Source organism: Rhodnius prolixus, unplaced genomic scaffold, assembly GCF_049639745.1.
Source record: "Rhodnius prolixus isolate KJV_2025 unplaced genomic scaffold, Rpr scaffold_2, whole genome shotgun sequence".
Taxonomy (NCBI): Eukaryota; Metazoa; Arthropoda; class Insecta; order Hemiptera; family Reduviidae; genus Rhodnius; species Rhodnius prolixus.
In genome coordinates this window covers 35,871,415-35,893,518 of record NW_027411592.1, presented here as the reverse complement: position 1 = coordinate 35,893,518, position 22,104 = coordinate 35,871,415, and the positions used below count along the sequence as shown (strand labels likewise).

General features: G+C 30.9%; 4 protein-coding genes across 6 annotated transcripts; 3 read left to right on the top strand and 1 right to left on the bottom strand.

Annotated features, from left to right (window-relative positions):
* Window positions 1-11: 11 nt before the first annotated feature.
* Window positions 12-4,349, top strand: ND-MNLL (NADH dehydrogenase (ubiquinone) MNLL subunit). Of its 3 annotated transcripts, XM_074119095.1 has the most exons (3): window positions 12-242; window positions 323-480; window positions 3,575-4,349. In XM_074119095.1, exon 3 carries the CDS (start codon window positions 3,575-3,577, stop codon window positions 3,743-3,745), a length of 171 nt encoding a protein of 56 aa, XP_073975196.1. In that variant the 5' UTR covers window positions 12-242; window positions 323-480; the 3' UTR covers window positions 3,746-4,349. The 3 variants fall into 3 exon arrangements, with proteins under 3 accessions (XP_073975196.1, XP_073975195.1, XP_073975197.1); XM_074119094.1 differs by lacking the exon at window positions 12-242 and having other exon boundaries at window positions 249-480; XM_074119096.1 differs by lacking the exons at window positions 12-242; window positions 323-480 and adding an exon at window positions 1,358-1,501.
* On the bottom strand, window positions 3,834-10,579 carry LOC141449544 (serine/threonine-protein kinase Nek1-like). The gene is made up of 6 exons (XM_074119086.1): window positions 10,267-10,579; window positions 9,907-10,064; window positions 8,869-9,112; window positions 6,994-7,133; window positions 6,451-6,910; window positions 3,834-4,686 (listed from the first exon to the last, which is right to left on the bottom strand). Exons 1-6 carry the CDS (start codon window positions 10,423-10,425, stop codon window positions 4,126-4,128), a joined length of 1,722 nt encoding a protein of 573 aa, XP_073975187.1. The 5' UTR covers window positions 10,426-10,579; the 3' UTR covers window positions 3,834-4,125.
* Window positions 10,580-10,740: 161 nt separating this feature from the next.
* On the top strand, window positions 10,741-11,713 carry Blos4 (biogenesis of lysosome-related organelles complex 1 subunit 4). The gene is made up of 4 exons (XM_074119093.1): window positions 10,741-10,952; window positions 11,024-11,095; window positions 11,170-11,382; window positions 11,472-11,713. The coding sequence occupies exons 1-4, from the start codon at window positions 10,884-10,886 to the stop codon at window positions 11,583-11,585; spliced, it is 468 nt and encodes a 155-aa protein (XP_073975194.1). The 5' UTR covers window positions 10,741-10,883; the 3' UTR covers window positions 11,586-11,713.
* Window positions 11,714-11,791: 78 nt separating this feature from the next.
* asrij (OCIA domain-containing protein asrij) lies at window positions 11,792-20,657 on the top strand. Its single transcript, XM_074119088.1, has 6 exons — window positions 11,792-11,943; window positions 12,017-12,140; window positions 14,019-14,208; window positions 19,043-19,197; window positions 20,030-20,168; window positions 20,301-20,657. Exons 1-6 carry the CDS (start codon window positions 11,920-11,922, stop codon window positions 20,431-20,433), a joined length of 765 nt encoding a protein of 254 aa, XP_073975189.1. The 5' UTR covers window positions 11,792-11,919; the 3' UTR covers window positions 20,434-20,657.
* The last annotated feature ends 1,447 nt before the right edge of the window (window positions 20,658-22,104 follow it).

Genomic DNA, 22,104 nt, shown 5'->3' with positions numbered 1-22,104 from the left:
AAAAATTAAATTGAGAAATAAGACCGTATTCTGTTACTCAGTACCCTCAGAAATTGGGGTAATTAAAACATTATAACATTTAAATTTCATTAATTTTTAAGGAACCATAAAATTTCTTATATAATATACATAAAACGCCAACCCCAAACCCAACTAATAGCAGCTGTACTTCATTGTACAATGTAAAACAGCACCTGCATATCTGTTACCTCCCTGCGCGAATTTTTTCTGATGGATTAAAGGTTAGTCTTAAGGTATCCAATATTTACCTTTTTTTAAAAATAAAAATATCCGCATTTTTATGGTCTGTTTTATGGTTTAGGTTAATGGAAATCATTAGCTTAGTCAAAAAATCAGTGAAAAGATATGCAGTGAGTGTCATATTCCCTGTACTTACTTTTTGGGCTATTTACGCTGATTATTCTCGCACGAAAAAGTGGAAAAGATTAACTGCTGAAAGAAAGTAAAATCTGATACAAGGTAATGTTTGCTCATCTTTTAGTCCAAAACGTTAAAATAAGTCGTATACTTACAAATGTCATCTTAACTTTGAGTGCTTAGGTAGAAAACACTACTTAATAATTAAACTGTTTTAATAAGTTATCAATAGCTGTTTACCTGTGGGTAATTGTTAATTAGGATAGTTTTATTTCCTAATTATTTATCCCTAAATTTATGTGAACTGTTAAAAAAATTACTTTTCCTATTAAGGACTACTAGCAATTGATGACCTGTTTCAGGACTAAATTTCAACATATGCTTGTCATACAGCCGTAACAATGCTGTTGGCTATAAGAGTATTTATAAATAAATTTTAATTCTAATAGGGTGTCAAAGAACTCAGCCTTAGTAAATTATTTTTTACTCAAGGAAAAGTGTATTCTAAGCAAAAAAAAATCACTGCTAGTTATTTCTAATGTTCTGGAAGCATGAGAACACACTTTTTAAAGGAATGCGCTCATATTTGAAAATACAAAAAAATTAAGGCACTTTCCAAACCCAAGCGAGTGCACAAGCACTGACGATTTACACATTACCTAACTTGCCGTTGTTAAATCAAATAGTGATCTAACGCAAAAAAAAATCACAAGTATTCACTAAAAAGTTCCTCCCTACAATTGTTACAAATTTCTCGGCTCTTGATAAAAAAAAAAAAAAAAATGACAACTCGTCAGTCATTTAACCATAAATTTTTAAAATGCAAGTTTACAAAACACGAACTGATTTATTTTCCTTATGCTCCAATTTGTCCCATATGTTGAAAATTTACTTTAAAGTGTGTAAAAAAGTTAAGGGTAATAATATGATATAGTATAAAATAGATGTAAAAAAAAAATCGCATAAGTTTTTATATTAAATAAAAACTATAATAAAGTTTACATGATAAAAATTTCGTACAATTGTTAAAGTTGTGTATATACTAATGTACTTTTGTATGTATCATAAACCAATTAATTAGAGGTTAACGTAAAATAAAATCAATAAAAATAAAATCTAAAAGGTAACTTAATGCATACATACGAATTATGTTTTGTTATATTAAAAGAATTTAATGTTCCAAATGACCCTGAAAAGTTTTCCAAATATTTTAACTACTCTGATGGACAAAATTTAAGCCCCACATAATTTATTTAGTTGAAAATTATTTAATTAAAAATTAATTATCTATTTATTTCTTTCTGTTTTATCTAGTTACTGGTAATTAGTAGTTATCATAGCAATAAATTATAAATAATGCTTTGTTTACTTTTTTAGTGTTTAATCCCATTTACACAAAAGTCCATTCCACTAAGCTTAAATTTTTTTTGTTATTTTTTTTTTCTATCGTTAATTGGTTGAATTTTATTCCTTATCTTAAACATTTTTTTGTTTTCAATGTCAGACATTTAAGTGAGTATGACAGTGTCAGGGGCATAACATTACTTAAGGAAGGGTACTGCCTCCGCAAAGTCGCTAGGAGAATGGGTGTAAATCACTCGACAGTAGGTAGTATTCTTCGGCGCTTCAGAGAAACAGGACTTCGCACAAAAAGGCGGAACTGAGTTGATCTAGGATTGCAGAAGAGAGACTCTGCGGAACCGCATCATTAATGGAATATGAGATAAGAAATCTCATCAGTCAAGTTTGAAACATTTCAATTTCTTTCATGATTGTGAGAAGAAGTTTCAATGAAAATAACATTTGGGCCCTGCTCCCAGCTCATGGACCTCTTCTCACAAATTGGCCAGGCTTTAATTTGCTCGGAAATATGTGAATTGGACATTGGATGATTGGGAAAGAGTTATCTTTTCAAAGAGGAGAGAAGTTGGCCTCAAATCTTCAGACAGGCGTAATTTCATATGATATGAGGAGAGAGATACCCTCATGCTGTATGGTTCTTCAGGTGGTATTCCATGGTGGCTTATTAATGTTTTGGGGTGGCATTCCTTGGACGCCTGCATCGAATTGGTTGTTGTGCGAGGAAGATCCCAAACTTTACCGAGGAACATATAGAGATGTTTGCGCACTACATTGGTGGGAAATTCTTCCTTATGCACGACAATGCCAGGCCTCATAGAGCACATGTTGTGAATGACTACCTAATGAGGTTGGAATTGAGTGCTTGGTGTGGCAAGCTCGAAGTCCAGATTTGAATCCGACCGAACACATTTGGGACAAACTTAAGCGACGAGTACGAAGGCGAAACCTAGGCCCTAAAACCCTTGAAGAGATAGAAACTACGTCCTTGATGAATGGGAAAGTATTCTTGAGCATTTTATCAAAAATCTTTTCCGAGGGATGCAGATGCGTTTAACAGACGTCGTTCGTACTAGGGGTGAAAATACTCAGTTCATTGAAAATTTAAATACATTGAAAAAGACAATTTTTTTTTTTAATAAATGAAAAAAAAAAAATCAATTTTAAAGATTTAAAGTTTTAAATGTGCGGGACTCAGGGCTCGGTTATCCGCTCACTGGGCTGTTTTTTGCTAAAAAAAATCATGAACCTCCTTCTACTGAACTTTTTTCCTGCACAGTTATTTGTTTACTGATGGGTAGAAAAATCTTTCGCCATTTATTTTAAGTATTCTTCCTCGTTTTTAAACCCAAAAACAAGAATCTATACAGATTAATAATCCAAGTGTTTGCAAATTCAAAAGAAATTGGGGTTTGATTAATTTTGTAGCTAGAAAAGCCAGGGCGATGCCCTTCAGGTTAGAGAGAATAAAAGTGAAGATGCTGGTTGGCGGGCGAAGCCTCTAATATATTAGGATACAATTGCAATGAATTTTATTTTGTTGTATTAGACGAACTAACTGATCCAACTGGACTCTGGAAATAAAAAAAACATGCGTGCTGTAACGAATAAAACCAGCGATATTATCCAGCGTAACTAACCATATTTTGGATATTGTTAATTGTTAATTTTACCTAAAATTAATCTCTTAAGCATCAAGCACAATTTCTTCTTAGCGATTATATTGCATCATTTACTTTTTTAACAAAGTTAATTTGGTCAGGTCTGCAGTATTAATTTGTATTAAATGCTGTTAATGTTAGAAATCCAAATAACCATAAAAATGTTGTTGTTGCAGATGGCGGGATTATCTTTCGTACAGTACGTAGCGCTTACCTTACCAGTAGCAGCATTACTAGTCGGCAGATATCTAGACAATCAAGAAACTCTAAGGATGACACGTTTTAGAGATAAAAGCGCTCTTTACGGAAGGACTCTTGGACCAGACGAACAACCTACTTGGCCTTAATCCTTTTTCTATTATATGTAGAAATTTAATAATTGTTTTATTTGTAGTTTTTAAGTTCATTAGAAAAATAAAGGAAGTACACAGTATATTGAATTTATAATTATATTAATATTTAAACAAAATTAATTCATCGGTATTCACAATTGCAGTAATTCTTTGTTGAATGTAAATCTAAATACTGTTATTATTCAAATAAAATGCTTGCATTATAATTACAGTTGTAGTAAAAATTAAAAATATTCTCGCCAGATGATATTTTGTTTTGATCATAGGATTGAAAATTTGATGATGATGTTGTGTTATGGATCAGAATTAATTGATCCGAGTTATTTTGATAAATTACACTATTGATGCAAACAATTTTTTTACAACTCATTATTCTACAGCACGGCAAATGTTGAATATGTACTGTTCACAGTTTTGTGACTTTTTGCTGGAACTATATTCTCTTTATTAATTTTCTTGTCCTTCTGATTGATCATTTGTTTTAATTCTATTAATTTACTCCTTTCATTGTTTGTCTTTACCCCTCTTAATTCATTCATTACTTTATGTTGTCTTCCACTTCCTTCCTTAACTTGTTGATTAAATGCATTAAGTTGTCTTTGATGTTTTGTTTCTTGTATATTTTTACCCATTCCTATTTTGCTATCCAAATTTATTTCTAGACCTTTATTTTCATCTTGATTGAGGATTATTGTCCTTCGAACTTGTGAAGATACTTTATTTTTTGAATTAATCTCAATTGATGGTTTGCTAACTTTTTTTAAGTTATTTAAATCTGGATGTTTTTCCAGTTTTTTATAAGCATTAGTTAATATTTCTGGCCTCGGAAATCGAATAGGGTCCAATTTTGCAGACGTCGGCCGAATGGGAGTATCTGAAGGTTCTACAGAAATATCAGTTTCATGTCCAGTCTGTTCATCGATAACGCATCTCATCTACAACAATAATTATAACAGTTAGATTAGACTAGTGATAAAAAATAAAGTAACTATAGCAATCGTTTCAGTAAACTACTAAAATTTCATAAAATAAAAAGGAATACCAAGCGTTCATATACATTAATACAAAAATTGATTTTTTTTTTTTTTCTCAGAATTCATCCCGTAAGATGGGTTGGAGTAATAATGAATTGAATTGATTACAAGGATGCAAGTCATTCTCAAGTAGGCAAAATTTACGCAATTAGAGATCCACTTTGTGCGAGTTCTAATCATAACAACCAGTGCAACGTTCTATGAAACTTGTGAAAAGTTATAAAGAGATGAGTGATCTGGATTTGGAACAAACCGATCGATTCTTATAATTCCTACATTACGATATAGGTACGTTCCGAATTCTCGCTTCATCATAAATTCCAAATTATATCATAGCGACATACTTTAGCTTCTAGAACTTCTTTATTAAGAATTTACATGTTAGAAGTACATGAATTAAGAACCCAACCAACCAACATTGGAACTTGAGTAATAGCAGGAACTCAAAAATTTTTTTTTTCTGGAGGTTTCCACAAGTGAACCACGCCCATCTGAAATTCAATGACAAATTTTCATCCCACTTTAAAAACAAAATAATCCAGTATACACGATTCCAGCCATGTATACGTTGTAGCGTTTCTTGAGTATGTTCTATTTTCTCAGTTCTCTCTCATTCATTCGTATCCTTACGTAGATGTTGCAATGGTTATTTTTTTTAAAGATACTTCTCTTAATTAAGAGAGTTTATTTGCTGCCTCAAAGTCTTTTATTTCTCAAGGACATAGACTTTTCAGAAGAGAACCTTGGGTTTCAGAGGACGTGTGGACAATCCCTTTAATCCTGGGCACAGCTGCCTAAAAAAATCTTCCTTTTTATTTTTAATTTAAGGCCACCCAGTTTATTCCAAATTATACTATTAGAACTTCTCATTTGACTGTAGAAAAAATCTACTAGATGAAAATCCTAGGTGATAAAATAAAACCTACTTCAAACGGATTTCTTGATATGGGCAACCAAATTCGCTTCCTTTGAGCCTTGTATTGCTCGTTATTCTCTAAGTCCTAAACTCGCATTCAATACAATCCATACACGCGTCTGAATATATTTCTTTCTCTTGTAAACAATAACCTTTGGTTTTTCTTCATCAATATCCAACTTTCGCAACCATATTTGACAAACGGCTTCAGAATTATCTTACACACGAATAGTCCCGCCTATCTATCGCGGAATATTAGGGCTACACTTTTTGGGGTAAAAAAGGCAGTTAGTGCAGATTAACCCCCGGGTTTTTCGGTACATCGGGTAACGAAAAATTATCTACAAGAGCCGATAAGGCTCTGAGATAACTTACATGGGACAGAAGTACCACAAAGAAACACTCCAGATTGGAAGATGTAAATACACGGCCTTAATAAACTGAAATAACAAATTTTTAACCATTCTCACAATAAAGCAAGTCATTATACACAATAAAACTAGTAAGATTTTTTCATTATTTTCTGCACCGTAAGATAAAATAAAATAAATATAAAAACTAAATTAAGAATTATTTCCTAATTACTTTTTAATAGGGCATCTGACCTCAGGTTTTTGCTCTAAATGTTTGTTAAAAATCAAAATTTTCGAAGGAAGCTGTAATTACCTTTGCAACATCATAATTAGAGATCAATTTATTGGCACATTTATTAGAATAAATAAATGACAAGCAAATAGAAGCTAACTAACCTCTTTCCTCTTCAGTAGATGATTGTCGGTCATACATTGCTTATCTTTAGCTTGCAGTAATAACAGTTGCAAATGTTTCTCCCAATTGGCCAATGATCTTTCCTTGTGACCTATGCTCTTCTCACGCTTTCTCAGCCAAGCTTCTCTTTCTCTTAATGCTTCATGCTTTTCAGTCCATTTCTCTTTAAAAACTTTATTAGTAATTTGTTCTGGGTCAACCAAGGTTAAATTTTCAAATCCCACATCAGGGGATTTGCAATAACTATGATCATTCCCAATTTTCGGCCTTAAGCATGTTTGGTTTGACGAACCTATTTTTTTGTCTTCTTTAATGTTAATCACTACAGATGGATGATGTAAAATCATTTCAATAGTTGGGCGGAATTCATGTTTTGTGCTCAACATGAACGATACTATTTTCCTTATACTTTCAGAATAATGAGATGGAATGCTTTTGTATCTGAAAATTTAAAAATTACATATCATTTTTATAATAAAAAAAATTTTAGTATCCTAATTCAGTTTTAAGTGTATAGCTCTTACTTTCCTCTTTTGATAGTATTTGCTAATTCTATAATGGTGGAGCCATTAAATGGAGGCATAAGAGCACACAGTTCATATACAAGACAGCCAAGAGCCCAAATATCTGACTTTCGATTGTATTTCCGGCCTTTTACTAATTCCTTTAAAATAAATAAATAATATAAATTTGGGTAATTAAAAAAAAAATGTATACATATATTTGGTTCAAAAGTCGGATAATCCACTTTTCATTTAGTTTGTTTTTATCTCAATTTATTGGACTAGTATTAATTTGTTTTGCCCAATGTTTAGCCCAGTTCAGTTGGGCTGCATTGCTACAGATAAACAATACTTTATAAGGAAATAAAATAATTATCTCAAGCAGAAAAAGAATATTTGGCAATAGTAATAAAATGAAGTTATAGGAAATCGATATTAGTTGAAAAATTTCATTATCCCTGTCAATAACTTTTTATTAATCTTATGACAATTATGTAATGAAGTTTAAACCTAATACGGCCACTTTATAACAATGCACGGTCTCATCAAGGTACATTTCCGTAAAAATTCGTTATTCGAAAGTGCTCGATTATATGGTTTTTCCTAACTTTGAGGTAAACTGCGCTCGGGTAAATATTTTAATTTAAACATTTTTGTGCAAAAATTATGCATAATTACCGTAAAGAACAAGGGGTTGGAAAGCGAAGAAAACTGGCCATCTGGCATATGGATCTTAACAATAATCTTAACTAGAACTTGTGAAATTTCTGGGAATCATATTGGAAATGTCACTTTTGATATTGAAAAAAACCTAGGATGTATGAGTCACGAAGTAAGAGAAAAAAAATTTTTTTTCTTGGATAAAATAACTTGTTTGTTATTCTTACGCATGATTACATGAAATTTGGGCTTCAAAAGTAGATCTGATACCTTACAAACACTCTGTACATAATTTCTGTTTCTGTACATAATCAGTTCTTGCAATGAACTAATAAATCATGATTCTTTATGCTGTTGTAATAAACATGGCTAGAGAGAAGTAGTTTAACTGCGAAGTATAGAGGGGAAAATAACTGATACTCCAATCCAGTTTTAACCTTTCCTGTATCACTTCCTACCAAACGATTTTTATTTTCTACCTCTCGCAAGAATTATCACGATCAGGCGGGTAGATTACGAATTTTGAACTTTTTTAAAGTTCAAAGCATTAAAGTTTAAAGCATTTTTAAAGTTTAAAGATGTTGTGGAGTCGTATCAGTCAGCATCAAAAACTGTAAATAATAAAAAGTACGATTTGATATACGGTTTGGTACTACCTGGGGAAGGTTTTCTAACAGATCCTCCATTTTTATTGCGATTATTCTCACAATATTGAAGTCAAATTATTTTCTTAAAGCAACTTGTACTCATTACAAACACCGATCTCTGTACTTATTTGAAAATTTGTTCAGAGCAATTTTATAAAAGCATTTCTAGCCGGGAGAGCTTTCCTATAAACTGTCATTTCAGTATTAAATGCGATTATGTCTCCTACTTAGTATAAATGAGGATTATAAGAGGTGCTGAAATCCCGAGTTTGAAAGAAATCTGTTGCCCGAATGTGAATCTCTTCAAGATTTCTTTTTAGCCTTCGACCACCAGCTTTAAAAAAAAAAGCCCTATCGCTTTTGTTTGAAATTCGTTAAATGGAAATTGATTTAAGAAGAAGTTCTGGTATGACAGGCTTCTCTCAAAAGTCTTTTTATTATAGTGAACCTGAATAGAAAGAAGTTATCTAACATTTATAAAAGTTCCAAATTTGAAACTATGACTATTACAAAAAGCGAAAATCACGCAGGTGTTTCTCACCAGATTTTTATTCTCACAGTCTATGATTAAGATAAAATTTATACAAACCGGACTCATATAATATGGGGTTCCAACAAATGTTTTAGAAAAATCATTTTCTGTTGTTACAATTCTTGCTAATCCAAAATCACCAAGTTTAGCATTTCCATGACAATCGAGAAAAACATTAGATGGTTTAATGTCACGATGAAAAATGGTACAATCCCGTAGACGACTATGGCACACTTGTACTGCTCGACTTATCTGATATAACATTTGCCATATAAATTGTTCTTCAAGAAACTTGCCATTTCTGTAAAGACAATTAAATGTTTATTTAATGAAGAAACATAAATGTTCATTGCAAGCAAGAACCAACAGTAGTCCAACAGCCACAAAACAAAATAATTGATTGATATCAAGGTCATAGAGGTGGTAAAAATTTCAGTAAAGTTTTCCATCAAATTAGTAGCCCCCAAAAAAACTTTCCTTTGACTGAGTATAGCAAGCTAACATACAATAAATTAATCTAATTAATCTTAATAATTTATGCGTGCTATTCTATCAAATTCATCTTTATTAATATTACTAGTTACTATAAGATGAGATACTACAAGGAAAGACTTAAAGGGAATCTAATCAGCAATTAAAAATATTTTGGAAAGAGCTAAAACAAAAAAGAAAATAAAGGGTTTTAACATTGATAAGAATAAAGTGATTAATTTAAGATTCGCGGAAGAATCGTTCTTAGAAATGTCTGGATGTCCAACACCTAGATCCTTGTTACAAGAAAGTAGTTCTGCGGAACTATGTCAATGTCAAATTTTGTCTAGTTTTAAGGAGCGAATTTTTCAAATTCAATAGAATTGGAGTACGCACTGGCAACCATTGTCTACAACTATCTCTACAACTAAACTCTACTGTACAAAAAAAAAAAAAAAAAAAAACTAAGAGAAAAATAAGGACCGTGCAGGTGGAGGATAGCAGATTGAAGGACATCACAGTTTTGCAACTGACTCGCACAGTACCCTTCTCGGTTGATCAGAACGCTGATGATTTTAGTTCTTTTGCTCATTAGTATTATTAATTTAAAGTTTAAAAACTTACTCTTTTGCATCCTTAATCACCCTACTCAAATCTCCTCCTTCACACCATTCTGTAATAATGTAGAGTGTTGTGGTTTCTTTATGCAATATTTTGCCACAGTATTTGACAATGTGAGGGTGATTTAATGATTTAAGTAAATTTACTTCTGAGACCAACATCTAAAACAATAGAAAAAGAGAAAAAAATTAACAAAGTTGGGTCTTTTTCAACGTTACGCTTTTTCGTGCACTTTTTGACGATCAACCCTTATACAACTGTCCTACCGGACAGTTTTAATAATCAACATTTTTTAAAAGGAAAACTTGGTCTAATTTTCAATATTAGACTTCTTCGTATTTACAAAGTAAAATAAAAACTTACTCGCTTGTGATCTTCAGCTAAATTTCCATAATCTACAGCTTTCCAAACAAATAATTCTTTAGAAAATTTGTTGCGAACTTTATAACAAGTTCCATAACAGATAACAGATCCACTTCCAATAACTTCTAATACTTCAAAATCTTCAAGTTTATAAGACATGTTTAAGAGTCTTTAACAATTAGAGAAGGTGAATTTAGTATTTATCCCTAAGTTTACCTACTTAAAACCAAGCCAAATTCACAACAAAAGAAACAAAACAGAAAACCTCCCACCATTTGTTTACCGTATAAAAATTTAAATACGTTCTGTTTGGCGGTTAGCTAAAGCTGCTGATATTAGTTGTATGCAAATTTATTCCCGTAAATAATTCAAACTTTTCCTTTATATTTTACAGATACATAATATTTCAGTATCAAATGCTGTTTCTTACTTCTTTTGATTTTTTAAATTATTAATGATTTTAATGAACTACTGTCCTGTAATTGGGAACGGTCCTGGAGGTTATCTGTGGTTATAATGTGTAGGATCACGACCAAAGTTTTTTAAATTAAGTTTTTCTTCTAAACCTAAGAATTATATAAATGACCGTTATTTGAGAATTAATCATTTCACGTAAAATGGAAGAGGATGCACAGGCTTTAGCAGAAGAATATGCAAGATTTATAAAAGTGGATGCTTCTAATTACGTAAGTTTTAAATCATACCATAGTAGTTATGTTCTTAGTTATTTGAATTTTAATTTTCGCATTTTACAAAGGTAAAATTATTGGAAGAAGGGATTGATGAAACCTTAGACAATTTGGAGGAATACACACGAATGTTAGATTTGGTAAATAAGTTTTTCCCATTTAAGAGTATAGTAAATTCAGATTCTTTCCCACCGAAATATTTATGGTATTGTAGATGAAATCTGATTCTTCAGTAAATGCAAATGCAATATTAGTGAAAAAAACAGAATTATCAGCATTATTTGAAAAGATAAAGAAATTAGAAATCATAGTTTCTATTGTCAAAAGAAATGTTGATGAAATGGAAAATCTCGTTATTAATGCCGAAACTGACTTAAAAGTAACAACAGAAGGAAAATTAAGAAGTTTTCTAAAAAGCGTAATATTTGTAAGTTGACTAGTCATTTTTTGCTGTATTATAAAATTCTGTATAAACAATTTATGACTTCAATAGAAACAAATTATATGTGTTTGCAGAAAAAGAAAACTGATTCTTCCACAAATGCTTCAGTGAGCAGGAGAAATGAAATATTCTTCGTACAGCCAAATATTTTCAGTACCTCCGAATTATTTGGTCCTAACAGTGATTAATTTGTAATGCTCAAAAGCAATACTACAATATAAAATGTACTCTATTTTTATATATTTATGTTCTCCAGTGTAATTGGTTGTTATTTTTTAAAGTTTTATTTCATTTAAATAAAATTTGATAATTTCTATACTTTTATTTTCTTTCATAATTTGAAAACCTAATCCTTGCAAAAATTCATTGAAAGGAGCAGTTCCAATTCCAACTGTGTAATATGATTGTGTAGCTGCTTTGTGTAACCTACTTGTAAAGGTTAAATACATACACCATGAGTTCAGGTTATAGAGTGGTGCAAGTTAAATTTAATATTGGTAGAAAGTAACTATTCATTTAACAATGACTGAGCCTCCACCACAAACTGTAAGCTAACGTTTATAAAGAATCACTAATATATTAATTATAATTTACTTATCAATCTTGGTTTATTATGCAGCCATATAAATTTTCACATGAAGAGCTTAGAGTCTTAGAGCAATGCAACAGAGAATCATTCTACCAGCGGTGTATACCTCTAGCAACAATTCTAGGAATAAGTACTTATTATGGTGTTAAAACAGGTAATTTAAATATAGATTACTTCATCGGTTGTAGAATTGAAGGCAAATAGGAGCATAGTGTTCTGATTTACAGATAGAGATTAATTTGTGTACAATTTCTTAAAGTAATAAGTTTTTCTGGGAAGATTATGTAACTATTACTAACTTGATGTTATGCAGGAGAACTTTGATATTCAAAACCAAAAGTTCAATTTTGTACTTTAAGCTCTGTAGAATATTTTTATGTTCCTTCCGTATCGTGAAAAATAACCCCCAAAGACTTACTTTTATATATCAACAATATCCCCAGGGTTCTTGTCATCTAAAAAGCAATGTCAATAACAATTGATGTGTTTAGAGGATTTAGCACTGTTCAGAACAGCTCTAGATATTTTATCGTCATGTAACATTATCCCTCGACACGCTAGCAATTGTAATTTTTAGGTATTACTAGAATGTTTAGCCTAATTATTAAAAGTAGATTTCATAACGGTCAGGTGAATTGTAAGTAAGCCTTCTTTTCCTATATAATCCGGTAATAATATTGAAGAAATAGATTATTTTTAAGAATTCTGGTCCTTTGCTAAATTGGTGATTTAATATAAAAAAGTGTTTTCCAAACCTTGTGTTTTAGGCCAAATGTTTGGTCTCTTCTTTTTTAGGTAATGCTTCATCAGTGCCTAAAGACTTCAGAAAGAATTGCCGGTCTTCTACAAGAAAAATATCTCACAGCAACTTGGTTTTAGGGTGCTTAAAATAATTCTCCCTTTTCTCTATCCTATGATCTATTTTTTAACTAAATGTCCAACATGTTTCAAAAGGATAATAATTGTTTTTTTTTGTTTTTTTTTATTTAATAAGTGCCTATTATTTTATACAACAGTGGAACCGTAAATAAATTGGCCATTCTGAGAAGAGCGCAGAGGTTAAAAAAATCTATGTAACAAGAAACTGAAAAAATGGGTGTAAATGAAAATCAGGAGATTAGCAAGAGAAGTCATAAAATTTATGCAAACAGGCCAATAAATCTCCAAACAAATATCCCAATTAGCCTGAAAAGTGTTTGGAAATGAAGAAAAATTAGATCCAAATAACGAATAGGAACGAGAAGAACCAAAGATTAAGAAGATTAAAATGGTATCCCACAAGATTTAAAGTCGATGGTAGAATTTAAATTGGTTGATAGAGTAGATGTTCTTCACAGAACCCGCCTTTCGAAAAACATTTCTCCCAAACAATTAAACCACTCCTGGATCCCAGGCTGGAGATCTTTATTTTTTTGTACGTCCTTATATTTCTTCTTCTGGAATGAATATTCCAAACTTCGTTTTATCATTATGTAGTATTTTTAATTTCAAGCGTACTCAAGGGTGAGGTTTAAGTCTCTCGAGTAGTTTTCACAAATTTATTTCCCATAAAAAGTTCAATAGGTGTCTGATAACCACACTTTCACAAGCTTCTATATTTTGTGACATCTTCACTTGAAAACTGGTCCCTCTTTTTGGATTCAATGAACTTCTCGAATTAACTGATTGATTTTTTAAGTAGTGTGTAAAATAGTTACAAAAAATTCTTTACATTATTTCTATGAAAACTGAGTTATATTTTCCGATTATATCTGCTTTGGTTCCCGCCGTAGAAGCTGAAATGTCGTAGAATGTGTTTTGGCTTTGGTGAACATTGTACTGACAAGTGAAACTATTATGCATTTTAATGAAGTTTTAATGAAAATAAAACCCATTATTGTACTTTTTAAATTTACCCTAAATCTTTATAGTCACCAATATAATGTAATTATTTTATTTTTATTTGTAACAGCTCAACCCAATTTTTGAAATAGAGAACGTAGAAATTTTAACTTATAATTACAAAACATCGATTTATTTATATCTGTTCTAGGGAGTCTTTTACCCAATCCACGCTTCGGTCCAACACCGAAAGTATTTGGAGCTATTGTTGTTGGCTATTTAATAGGTAAATTATCTTATCAAGGAAAATGCGCCGAAAAATTAATGGCATTACCCAATAGTAGATTAGGAGCAATGCTTAGAAATAAGAAGGCTGGAAAACATGGGCCACTACAAGATCCGTATGTATCATATGCAATGCGTTTTTCATTTTCTCAGTAGTAATTAGTGCAAAGATAATCCAATACTTTATATATATATATATGTGTTTGTGTGTATTTTGCTCATTTCTATAATCAAAATTTCATAAGCTCTCAAGACCCGGGATGAGGTGTTCATCAGCCTTTTCTCTACCAGGAGTGCTCGTTACTATTAAATTTTAAAAAAATTACGACTAGAATAGTTTTTTATTCTTTTAACTTCTCGTAGAACTTTTGACATATCGAGTTATTTTGAAATTACGGATACATTTTAGGAACATGAAACTTAAATAAGTGTGAGTGCATTTATTTCGATTTTCTCCTTTTTAAATTTCATAACTTTGTTTATCGGCTAAAAGCCTTTTAGAAGTAAATTAATCACCATTAACCTACCGGACAGTTTTAATAACGCTTCTTTATTTTTCAAAATTGTATTCTAACATTTAAGATAATGGTTGTTAAGTCAGAAGTAATACGAGTGCCACTAATTTTTAAAATCTATTACATTTAAATTACTCAATTAGGAAAGTATTATATTACTTCGAATACAAGTCGCACTTCTTATTCAAATATGTAAGCCGTAAAATTAGATTCTGATAAAATTCACCGGGAACATTTTAACATTTAACTCCATAATTTTGGTGTTTACCACTTCCTCTAACAAAAGTGGCAGTGATAATTTTGGTGTTTTTAGTGGTGCCTCGAAAGCTGTTTTTCGTATTTGTGATATAATTTGATTTTCTTAAAGATAGTATCAATTCTGTAGCTTGCTACAAAATGTGACAATTTCACTTTATTCTATTTTTATTTTTTCTTAAATGAAGTAGTCTTTGTTTCATTTCAAGTATGTGCATTTCAAATGTTCAAGATTGCCCAAGTTAATTCGAATTGAAATAAAAAATATTTAAATTACTTCATTGAAGCAAAAGTAATTTTTTACTTCATTGAAGCAAAAACAAAAAAATAAAATCTGAAAAATGTTTCTTAGTTACTTCAAAATGATCCAATTTTCCATTATGATATTAAAACTCTACTTCTGCTTAAAATTCAAGAGCGGTTAGTATTCGAAGTAATATGTAAATTTAAAGCTATTATTTTATTTATTTTTAACAGTATATTGTTTTTTTAAAGGTCTGTTTCAGTGTAAGTAAAATGACCTATAATCATTCATTGAGAGAATTTTTGCATGCTACATTTATTGGGTGCAGAAATTAAGCACTAAATCTCTTTAATAGGTAAAAAAACGTAATTATAAACTTCATTAAATTCATAATAATTTATGGTACAGGGTTGTAAGATAGTTGGGTTTGCAGTGCTGAAATTATCAATGATTATTGCAGGCATTATGTAGTGGGATCTCGATCGTTCACTTTTCTTTAAAGTAACTCGTTAAACTACAATATTATCAAGGCTTAGCACAATGGTGAATTAGAAAAACCTCAATTTGTTGGCTAAGTGTGCTAAAGTATTGTGCTAGCCTGGAACGCCCCAATTTTATCAGGGAATCTTAAAATCGGTTTCTTAAGATACAGATAAGTGTGTAAATTTATTGTGCTACTGCAACCGATTCCAAAAAAAAAAAAAAAAAAAAAAAAAAAAATTACCAGAATTCTGGAACCCTGTCCGCATACACATAAACTGAAGTAATTGTAATACATATTCTGAGTCTTACGTTTCTATTAATGAGACTAATAAATAATTGTTTTAAAACTTTTTATTTCATTCTAAAAACTAATACAAAAACGAAAATATTAAAATGGGGGAAAGAATCGTGTTATAAATGGGCTACTTCTTTTGATTTGACTGTTACATATTTATAGTTTGAGCATAGAATGAGAATCTTTCTTAAAATTTTGATAGGTTTAATGGTACTGTAGTGAACATTTTGCCTTTCAAAAAGCCTTTCATCATTTCGTTCAATATTGGTTAAAAGTGTTTTGCAAATCAAATCAAGTGCCAGCACGTGCTGCGGTATTTAGTAGCCATTGAAAATGGTAGATGTATACATTTGGCTTTTTTTGATAAATAAAAGATGTTCATCGTTTGAGTTAGACAAATAAGTGGTTATCTCAACTACTTCAAGTTTTAGCCTTCAGTTTAGAATCCGAACAAATTTTTTTAAACTTTTATATCCTTCCAGAATGTTATTTGAAATATATAATAAATACCCATTTTAGTAAGATTAAAATGACCTCTCACAGAGTTCCTGGAGTTTCGCTCCACCCACTTTGTTTTTCTTTTTATATGAAAGTGGGGGCTTTTAATTAACTGCTTTGTTAGTTTGACATGCCACAATATTATGAGAGCGTTTTTAAGACCGATGAATTCGTCTTCGGCAGTTTGTACAATTTATCTTGGAACATTGTCTCCCTAAGTTTAATTTTTGATTGAAAGTGCTCACCAATTTTTTATATGTATAATATTTAAAATATTTTTCTGTTAGTAAAAAAATTAAATATTTCTTCCACCTCTCCGGACACTTCTGCGTATATGGAGCAAAAACAGCAAGCAAGCTTGACTTCAGTTGTTGACTTGTTAAATAAAAAATAGAAAGCTATTCTGTTCAATATCTATCCTACTGTCTCCTTATCTTCAAGTTATCGTGGGATATTACCTTTTGCCTATGAGCAATTATTTAAGTGTCGCCCTCCTAATCACTTGTTCATCGTATTTAAGTGCAGGCAGCTCCTTAAAATTGATTGCGTTCTTTGCGTACAATATGTAATCCCGTATATTACTGGTATTTAGCATACAGGCTAGATAGTGGCTAGGTTACTCAGTGTATTTCTTTGGCATTTCTTTGAAGCTGAGGATAAACCAATCAAACCATACTCTTATGTCAACAGTGATTTATTAGCAAACCTACACCATTGTGATGGATCGATTATAGTTAATACTAGTCCCTAGTTAACTTTAAGAATATTGAGTAGTTTTCTTAAGAACCTTACTACAAGTATTTTGCATCTGAACTGAGTTTTAAAAACGTGTAAGATTGTTCAGAGCAGAACAACATCTCTAGCCAACTCGAGCGACATTTATTTTTCAGCCACCAAACTAGACTTACGTTTTTTTCTAGAAGACCTCTAAATGTTTTGACTCGCGTATGAACGCAAGACCAGTTCCTCACCATTCGAGGGTTAAACGATATTACAATGCTGTCTAAGCAGAAAAAATGTGACTTGAGATTCTTTAGTAATTTCACCAGAACCATTAGTAAGAATTAGAACTAACTCCATTTAAGCTGAGTAAAATTTAATACTGTACCATTGGAATTAATCGTATATTGAAGAGATTGTTCGAATGTTGATACTACTGTTTTGAGAAATCAGTACATTCTGAAATTAATACAGAAAAATAAATAATCGAAAATATTAAGAAAAGCGTTCTTCCATTGCTCCTCTTTTTGAGAAAGAGTGGTCGAAGTTTGACAGTAATTTAGCATTAATGTATAGTAATGCACCTAAAATTGTTGTGTACTTTAACTATCAAGCAAAAATTTGCTGTTAAAAAATGAATAAAGCAGAATCAAGTAAATTTAAACAGAACCTTGAATGTAAGTATTGCACAAATTTTAAAATGATTTTTATAATTGAACATGTTTTCATGTTGTGATAAGATTAGCTTAAAATTAAAAATCTCTGCGAAAATGAAACTCTATTTATTCAGATATGGGTAGATCTGGACATAAAGAAAGTCAGTTGGTTTGAACCGATGTTGCTCGTGACTCTTAAATTTTAAAAAATTTAGCAGAAGTAAAAAAGTCTAATGTGAATCTAACTCGACTTTCTTTTGCTACTTACTATTCTTACACATTTTCATCCGAATATTTGAGCCATATTTCAGTCCTACCAATATTATTTAGTTTTTAATCGTACATTAAACTAAAATATAACCTTACAGAGAAGTCGACTCCAACAGCTCTCCGATAACTACCCAAAACGAATTTTTCTAACAAAAAATATTTTAAAAAATGTTATAAATCTGTGTGTATGTAGTGTATGTAGAGGTTCAGATAAAAACCTTGGAGCCATTTTCGTGTAAGTGAATAATCTATTGGAGAATTTGGTAATTCAGGCCGAGGTAATTTCTTCAAACTCGATTTTAGAAATACTTTTAACCGTTCTTATCTGTAACTGTACATTACAGATAAATGGCTCTTCAGAGAGGATCTACAACTCCTTTCCCACAAGTACCATAAATCAAATTTCCCAGGAAAAATATTTCAATATTTTTCAAAAATATCTGAAGTTCTACACATCTCAATCATTTTAAGAATTAAGAAAATCTTAAAAAAATAAAAAAGGTTTAGTAAAGTGGTACTTTCGTTTGTTCAATGTTGATTAAAATCTTACTGTGCTATTCTCTCATTTACCTAAGAGAAATATCATATTCTACGATTTTTTTTTTTTTTTTTGCTGTGGATATATTCATACACAGACCAATTTATGAAACTGACCTCAAAACTGATATTTTCTAAGGTAATCTGCACAATTACTATTAATTCTTTTACTAGCAGAGTGATTAAAAGTGAAAATCTCTACATTAAATATTACATTGTCCCTTTCATTTAAGGCATATTCTTTTTTTTTTTAAATATTTACAGATAAAATATAAAATGTGCAATAAAGCTTTTTATATCTCAATTATAATAGTACTATTAATTATTTTTGAAAGCTGATATCATACAATTAATAATGGTGGTGATCTATAAAATACATATATTTTACAGTTGTTTGATTGAATTTTTTTTACGTTTTCTGTAAATGATTTCTTAAAATTTAATAAATTTTCTAGTTGACAATTAATTTTTTCTTAGGCTCGAGACTGAGCATCCAGATCCGAATACTCTTTATGGAAAAGTACCCTCCAGTGATTTTTATTCAGATGTAAAACAGAAGTCCTACATGGATATTGATACAGACAGACCAAACGTTGCTGGATTGGATGACACATTCAGACCTAATGTTGATGGTAAGTACTGTTTTAAGTTGCTAACTTTTAAAGGGCCCTAAACATAGTATGTAAATTGAAGCAAGGTAATCATTTTTCCAGGCGTGTTTAACGCCTATCAACTAGATATCGTGGATGGGGTGGAAGCATATACTTTACTGTAAACATTTTTTTTTCTAATAAATAAAATGTAGCTGTACGCGGCGCGGGATTCGAACTGGGGGATCTCCCACTCACAAAGTCACGCTTATGACCACTAGAACAACAATAACTTCAGTAAATTGAAGTATTAAATGTACATTTTAAGAAAAAAGGTTAGAAAACAGTATTTTCAATTCATAATGGATGTTAGTTGGATTTGTGATATCTCTGTTGTCCTTAATCCTAAATATAAACGATATATTTAAACCTGTTAATTGATAAAATAAAAATAAAATTAACCGTTATATTGTGCAATTAGCCCTGTAATATGGAAGCGGTTTGTTCAAATGAATACAGCGGGTAGCAATCGTCCTTTCCGTTTAAAAAACGAATTATCTCGATACAGGACAACTCAGCCCTGGCCCTGTTAAGCCATCTAACCTTGTATTCCTTGAGCACTGGACAAACAGAATATAATAAGTGATTATATGGATGCAAAATTCATTTAAAATGAGCTTCTAATGTTACAAGAAAGGCTGGAATCAATAAAGTCCCTGGTTTTGATAGAATACCGTCAGTGGAGTTTTTCAAGATTGCTCCGAGTATTTTTGGAACATTTTTTAAATGTTTTTAATGATATAGCTGATACCGGAAATGTATACCTGAAGGTAGATGTCTTAATTTTTTACTTTCTTAAATTTGAATTTTTTAGATGGATTACCGCCAGGATTTGGCCCTGCTTCCCTAAAGGAAGAAGAACTGCCTCCACAGACATCTCATTCTACAACTTATGAAGAACTTAGAAGAAAAAATAGAGAAGAATATGAACTTAAAAAAACTAAACCTTACAGGTTTGTACCTTTAAATTTCTGCTTATTTTAAGAGCAGAATATATTAGGATATTTTGAGGATACTTATTAAATTATCAAAATTTTAAAGTTCTGTTTTGGGAAGGCTTTATAAATTGTTTTCTTTACTCTTAGAGGTGTGCTGTCTCCAGACGAAGTTCCTGGTGCTCTCGAAACAAGAGATTATGCTCAGCCCAATGATCCTTGGCCAAAACCTACTGAAAAGAGAAAAACCACAAATAAATATGGAGACGTTTTTGAAAAATAATCAAACCATGTGTTTTAATCAATTTTTTTGTTAGCTGATGCAAGTGTGAACGGCATCGTATTAAGACTGTTTTGTTGTGCGATTTAAGAAGCTTCATTGAGAAATAGATTGTAACAGAAATTGGCTTTCATAATGTAGCATGGAGTTTTCTATATATATACATTAAATACATCCATTACAGGTACAAATTTGCACAATTTAAGAAATAAAATCTTAGAAGCCTCTTTATTCTTATTAGTAGATTACAATGAAAGTCTCAATATATATATATATATATAAACACACATATATACAGGGTAATCCATTTAAAACGCACCAATCGCTAATAACTTTTTAGGAAAGCGGAATTCGCGAATCTATTCGCGAACGGTTTTCAATATTAATTTTCCACCAGAAATACACGTTTTAGGAGGTCCACCGACTGCAAAAAATGTTATTAGTGACGCAAAGTAAAAAAAAATAATAATAATTGAAGATTTTAAAACATGTAGTGTAATTTAATGGTTGTGGGCGAATCAGTATAAATTTGTTTTATCATCAAATAAAAGCAACGTCACATCAGAATAATGTACCCTGTATGCAAGACTTCTTGACCTATGATTAAGGAAAGAATCTCTTGCCAATTTACAATTTTTTTTACTTTCCGTCACTAATAACATTTTTTGCAGTCAGAGGACCTCCCAAAACGTGTATTTCTGGTGGAAAATTAATATTGAAAACCGTTCGCGAATAGAAAAAATTGTAACTTTGATCTTAAATATCTCAACAAATATTAGGGATATCAAAATGGGATTAACGTCATTTTTCACAGTTTTTTATGTAGTTTTCATAATCATGGTCAAAACCAGTGGTCCCTAATCGGGTTTTTAACCGTAACTCCGCTAAAAATAAAGATACAGCATCGGGGGTGGAAAATTTGAAAACTAGACCAAAAAAAACATAGTTTATTTTGTGTTTTTTTTTCGAAATTCCGCTTTCCTAAAAAGTTATTAGCGATTGGTGCGTTTTAAATGGATCACCCTGTATATTTATATATACGTTGATCTATGTGTAAATATATATGTAATTGATAGATAGTATATATGTATACATATAGTTGTGTGTTAATCGCATGTATATTGAATAATTCGAATTAAAAAAAAAAAATAATAATTTTGCAAAGCACCTGACTATTAGTTCGGGTAATTTTGCAAAAATACGAATTATTCCATGTCCTTGCGATAATATATAAATATAATATATATATATATATATATATAAACTCCTTAAAATACCTAACCCGCCCATCAGTAAGTTGAATGTAAAACCTGCCTGAAATATAGTCGTTACTCTACCAGTATATATTTTCTTATGAGACTCGCTTCTATTTGCTAGTATAATGTATATAATGTAATTTTTTATTAGAAGAATCTTTCAGTAAGCGATGCAAGACGCTCCTGATCACGGAATAGAAGGTAATTTCCATTATTTCATGATGAACTGCGTTGCTTTTCTTAGAACAGAGTTAGATTAATTTGTATGAAATTTCCAAGTTAGGAAATTTCTTTTATTGTATCAGCCTTTAGAATATAGAATTTTCAGGGCGTCCGCCATATCCCTTTCGAAAAACAAAAAAGAAATAAACAAGCAATATTTGAGTGACTATATCCTTTAAGTTCTATCATTTTGGAG

What these genes read in the sequence shown, in the direction of transcription:
- ND-MNLL (XM_074119095.1), top strand. Translation starts at nt 3,575, where the DNA reads ATGGCGGGATTATCTTTCGTACAGTACGTAGCGCTTACCTTACCAGTA.
- LOC141449544 (XM_074119086.1), bottom strand. Translation starts at nt 10,425, where the DNA reads ATGTCTTATAAACTTGAAGATTTTGAAGTATTAGAAGTTATTGGAAGT. An exon ending in GTGATTAAGGATGCAAAAGA is followed by an intron (nt 9,113 to 9,906) that starts GTAAGTTTTTAA and finishes TTGTCTTTACAG; the next exon opens with AAATGGCAAGTTTCTTGAAG. An exon ending in ATCTACTGAAGAGGAAAGAG is followed by an intron (nt 4,687 to 6,450) that starts GTTAGTTAGCTT and finishes TTATTGTTGTAG; the next exon opens with ATGAGATGCGTTATCGATGA.
- Blos4 (XM_074119093.1), top strand. Translation starts at nt 10,884, where the DNA reads ATGGAAGAGGATGCACAGGCTTTAGCAGAAGAATATGCAAGATTTATA. An exon ending in AAGTGGATGCTTCTAATTAC is followed by an intron (nt 10,953 to 11,023) that starts GTAAGTTTTAAA and finishes CATTTTACAAAG; the next exon opens with GTAAAATTATTGGAAGAAGG. An exon ending in ACACACGAATGTTAGATTTG is followed by an intron (nt 11,096 to 11,169) that starts GTAAATAAGTTT and finishes ATGGTATTGTAG; the next exon opens with ATGAAATCTGATTCTTCAGT.
- asrij (XM_074119088.1), top strand. Translation starts at nt 11,920, where the DNA reads ATGACTGAGCCTCCACCACAAACT. An exon ending in CATGGGCCACTACAAGATCC is followed by an intron (nt 14,209 to 19,042) that starts GTATGTATCATA and finishes ATTTTTTCTTAG; the next exon opens with GCTCGAGACTGAGCATCCAG. An exon ending in AAAAAAACTAAACCTTACAG is followed by an intron (nt 20,169 to 20,300) that starts GTTTGTACCTTT and finishes CTTTACTCTTAG; the next exon opens with AGGTGTGCTGTCTCCAGACG.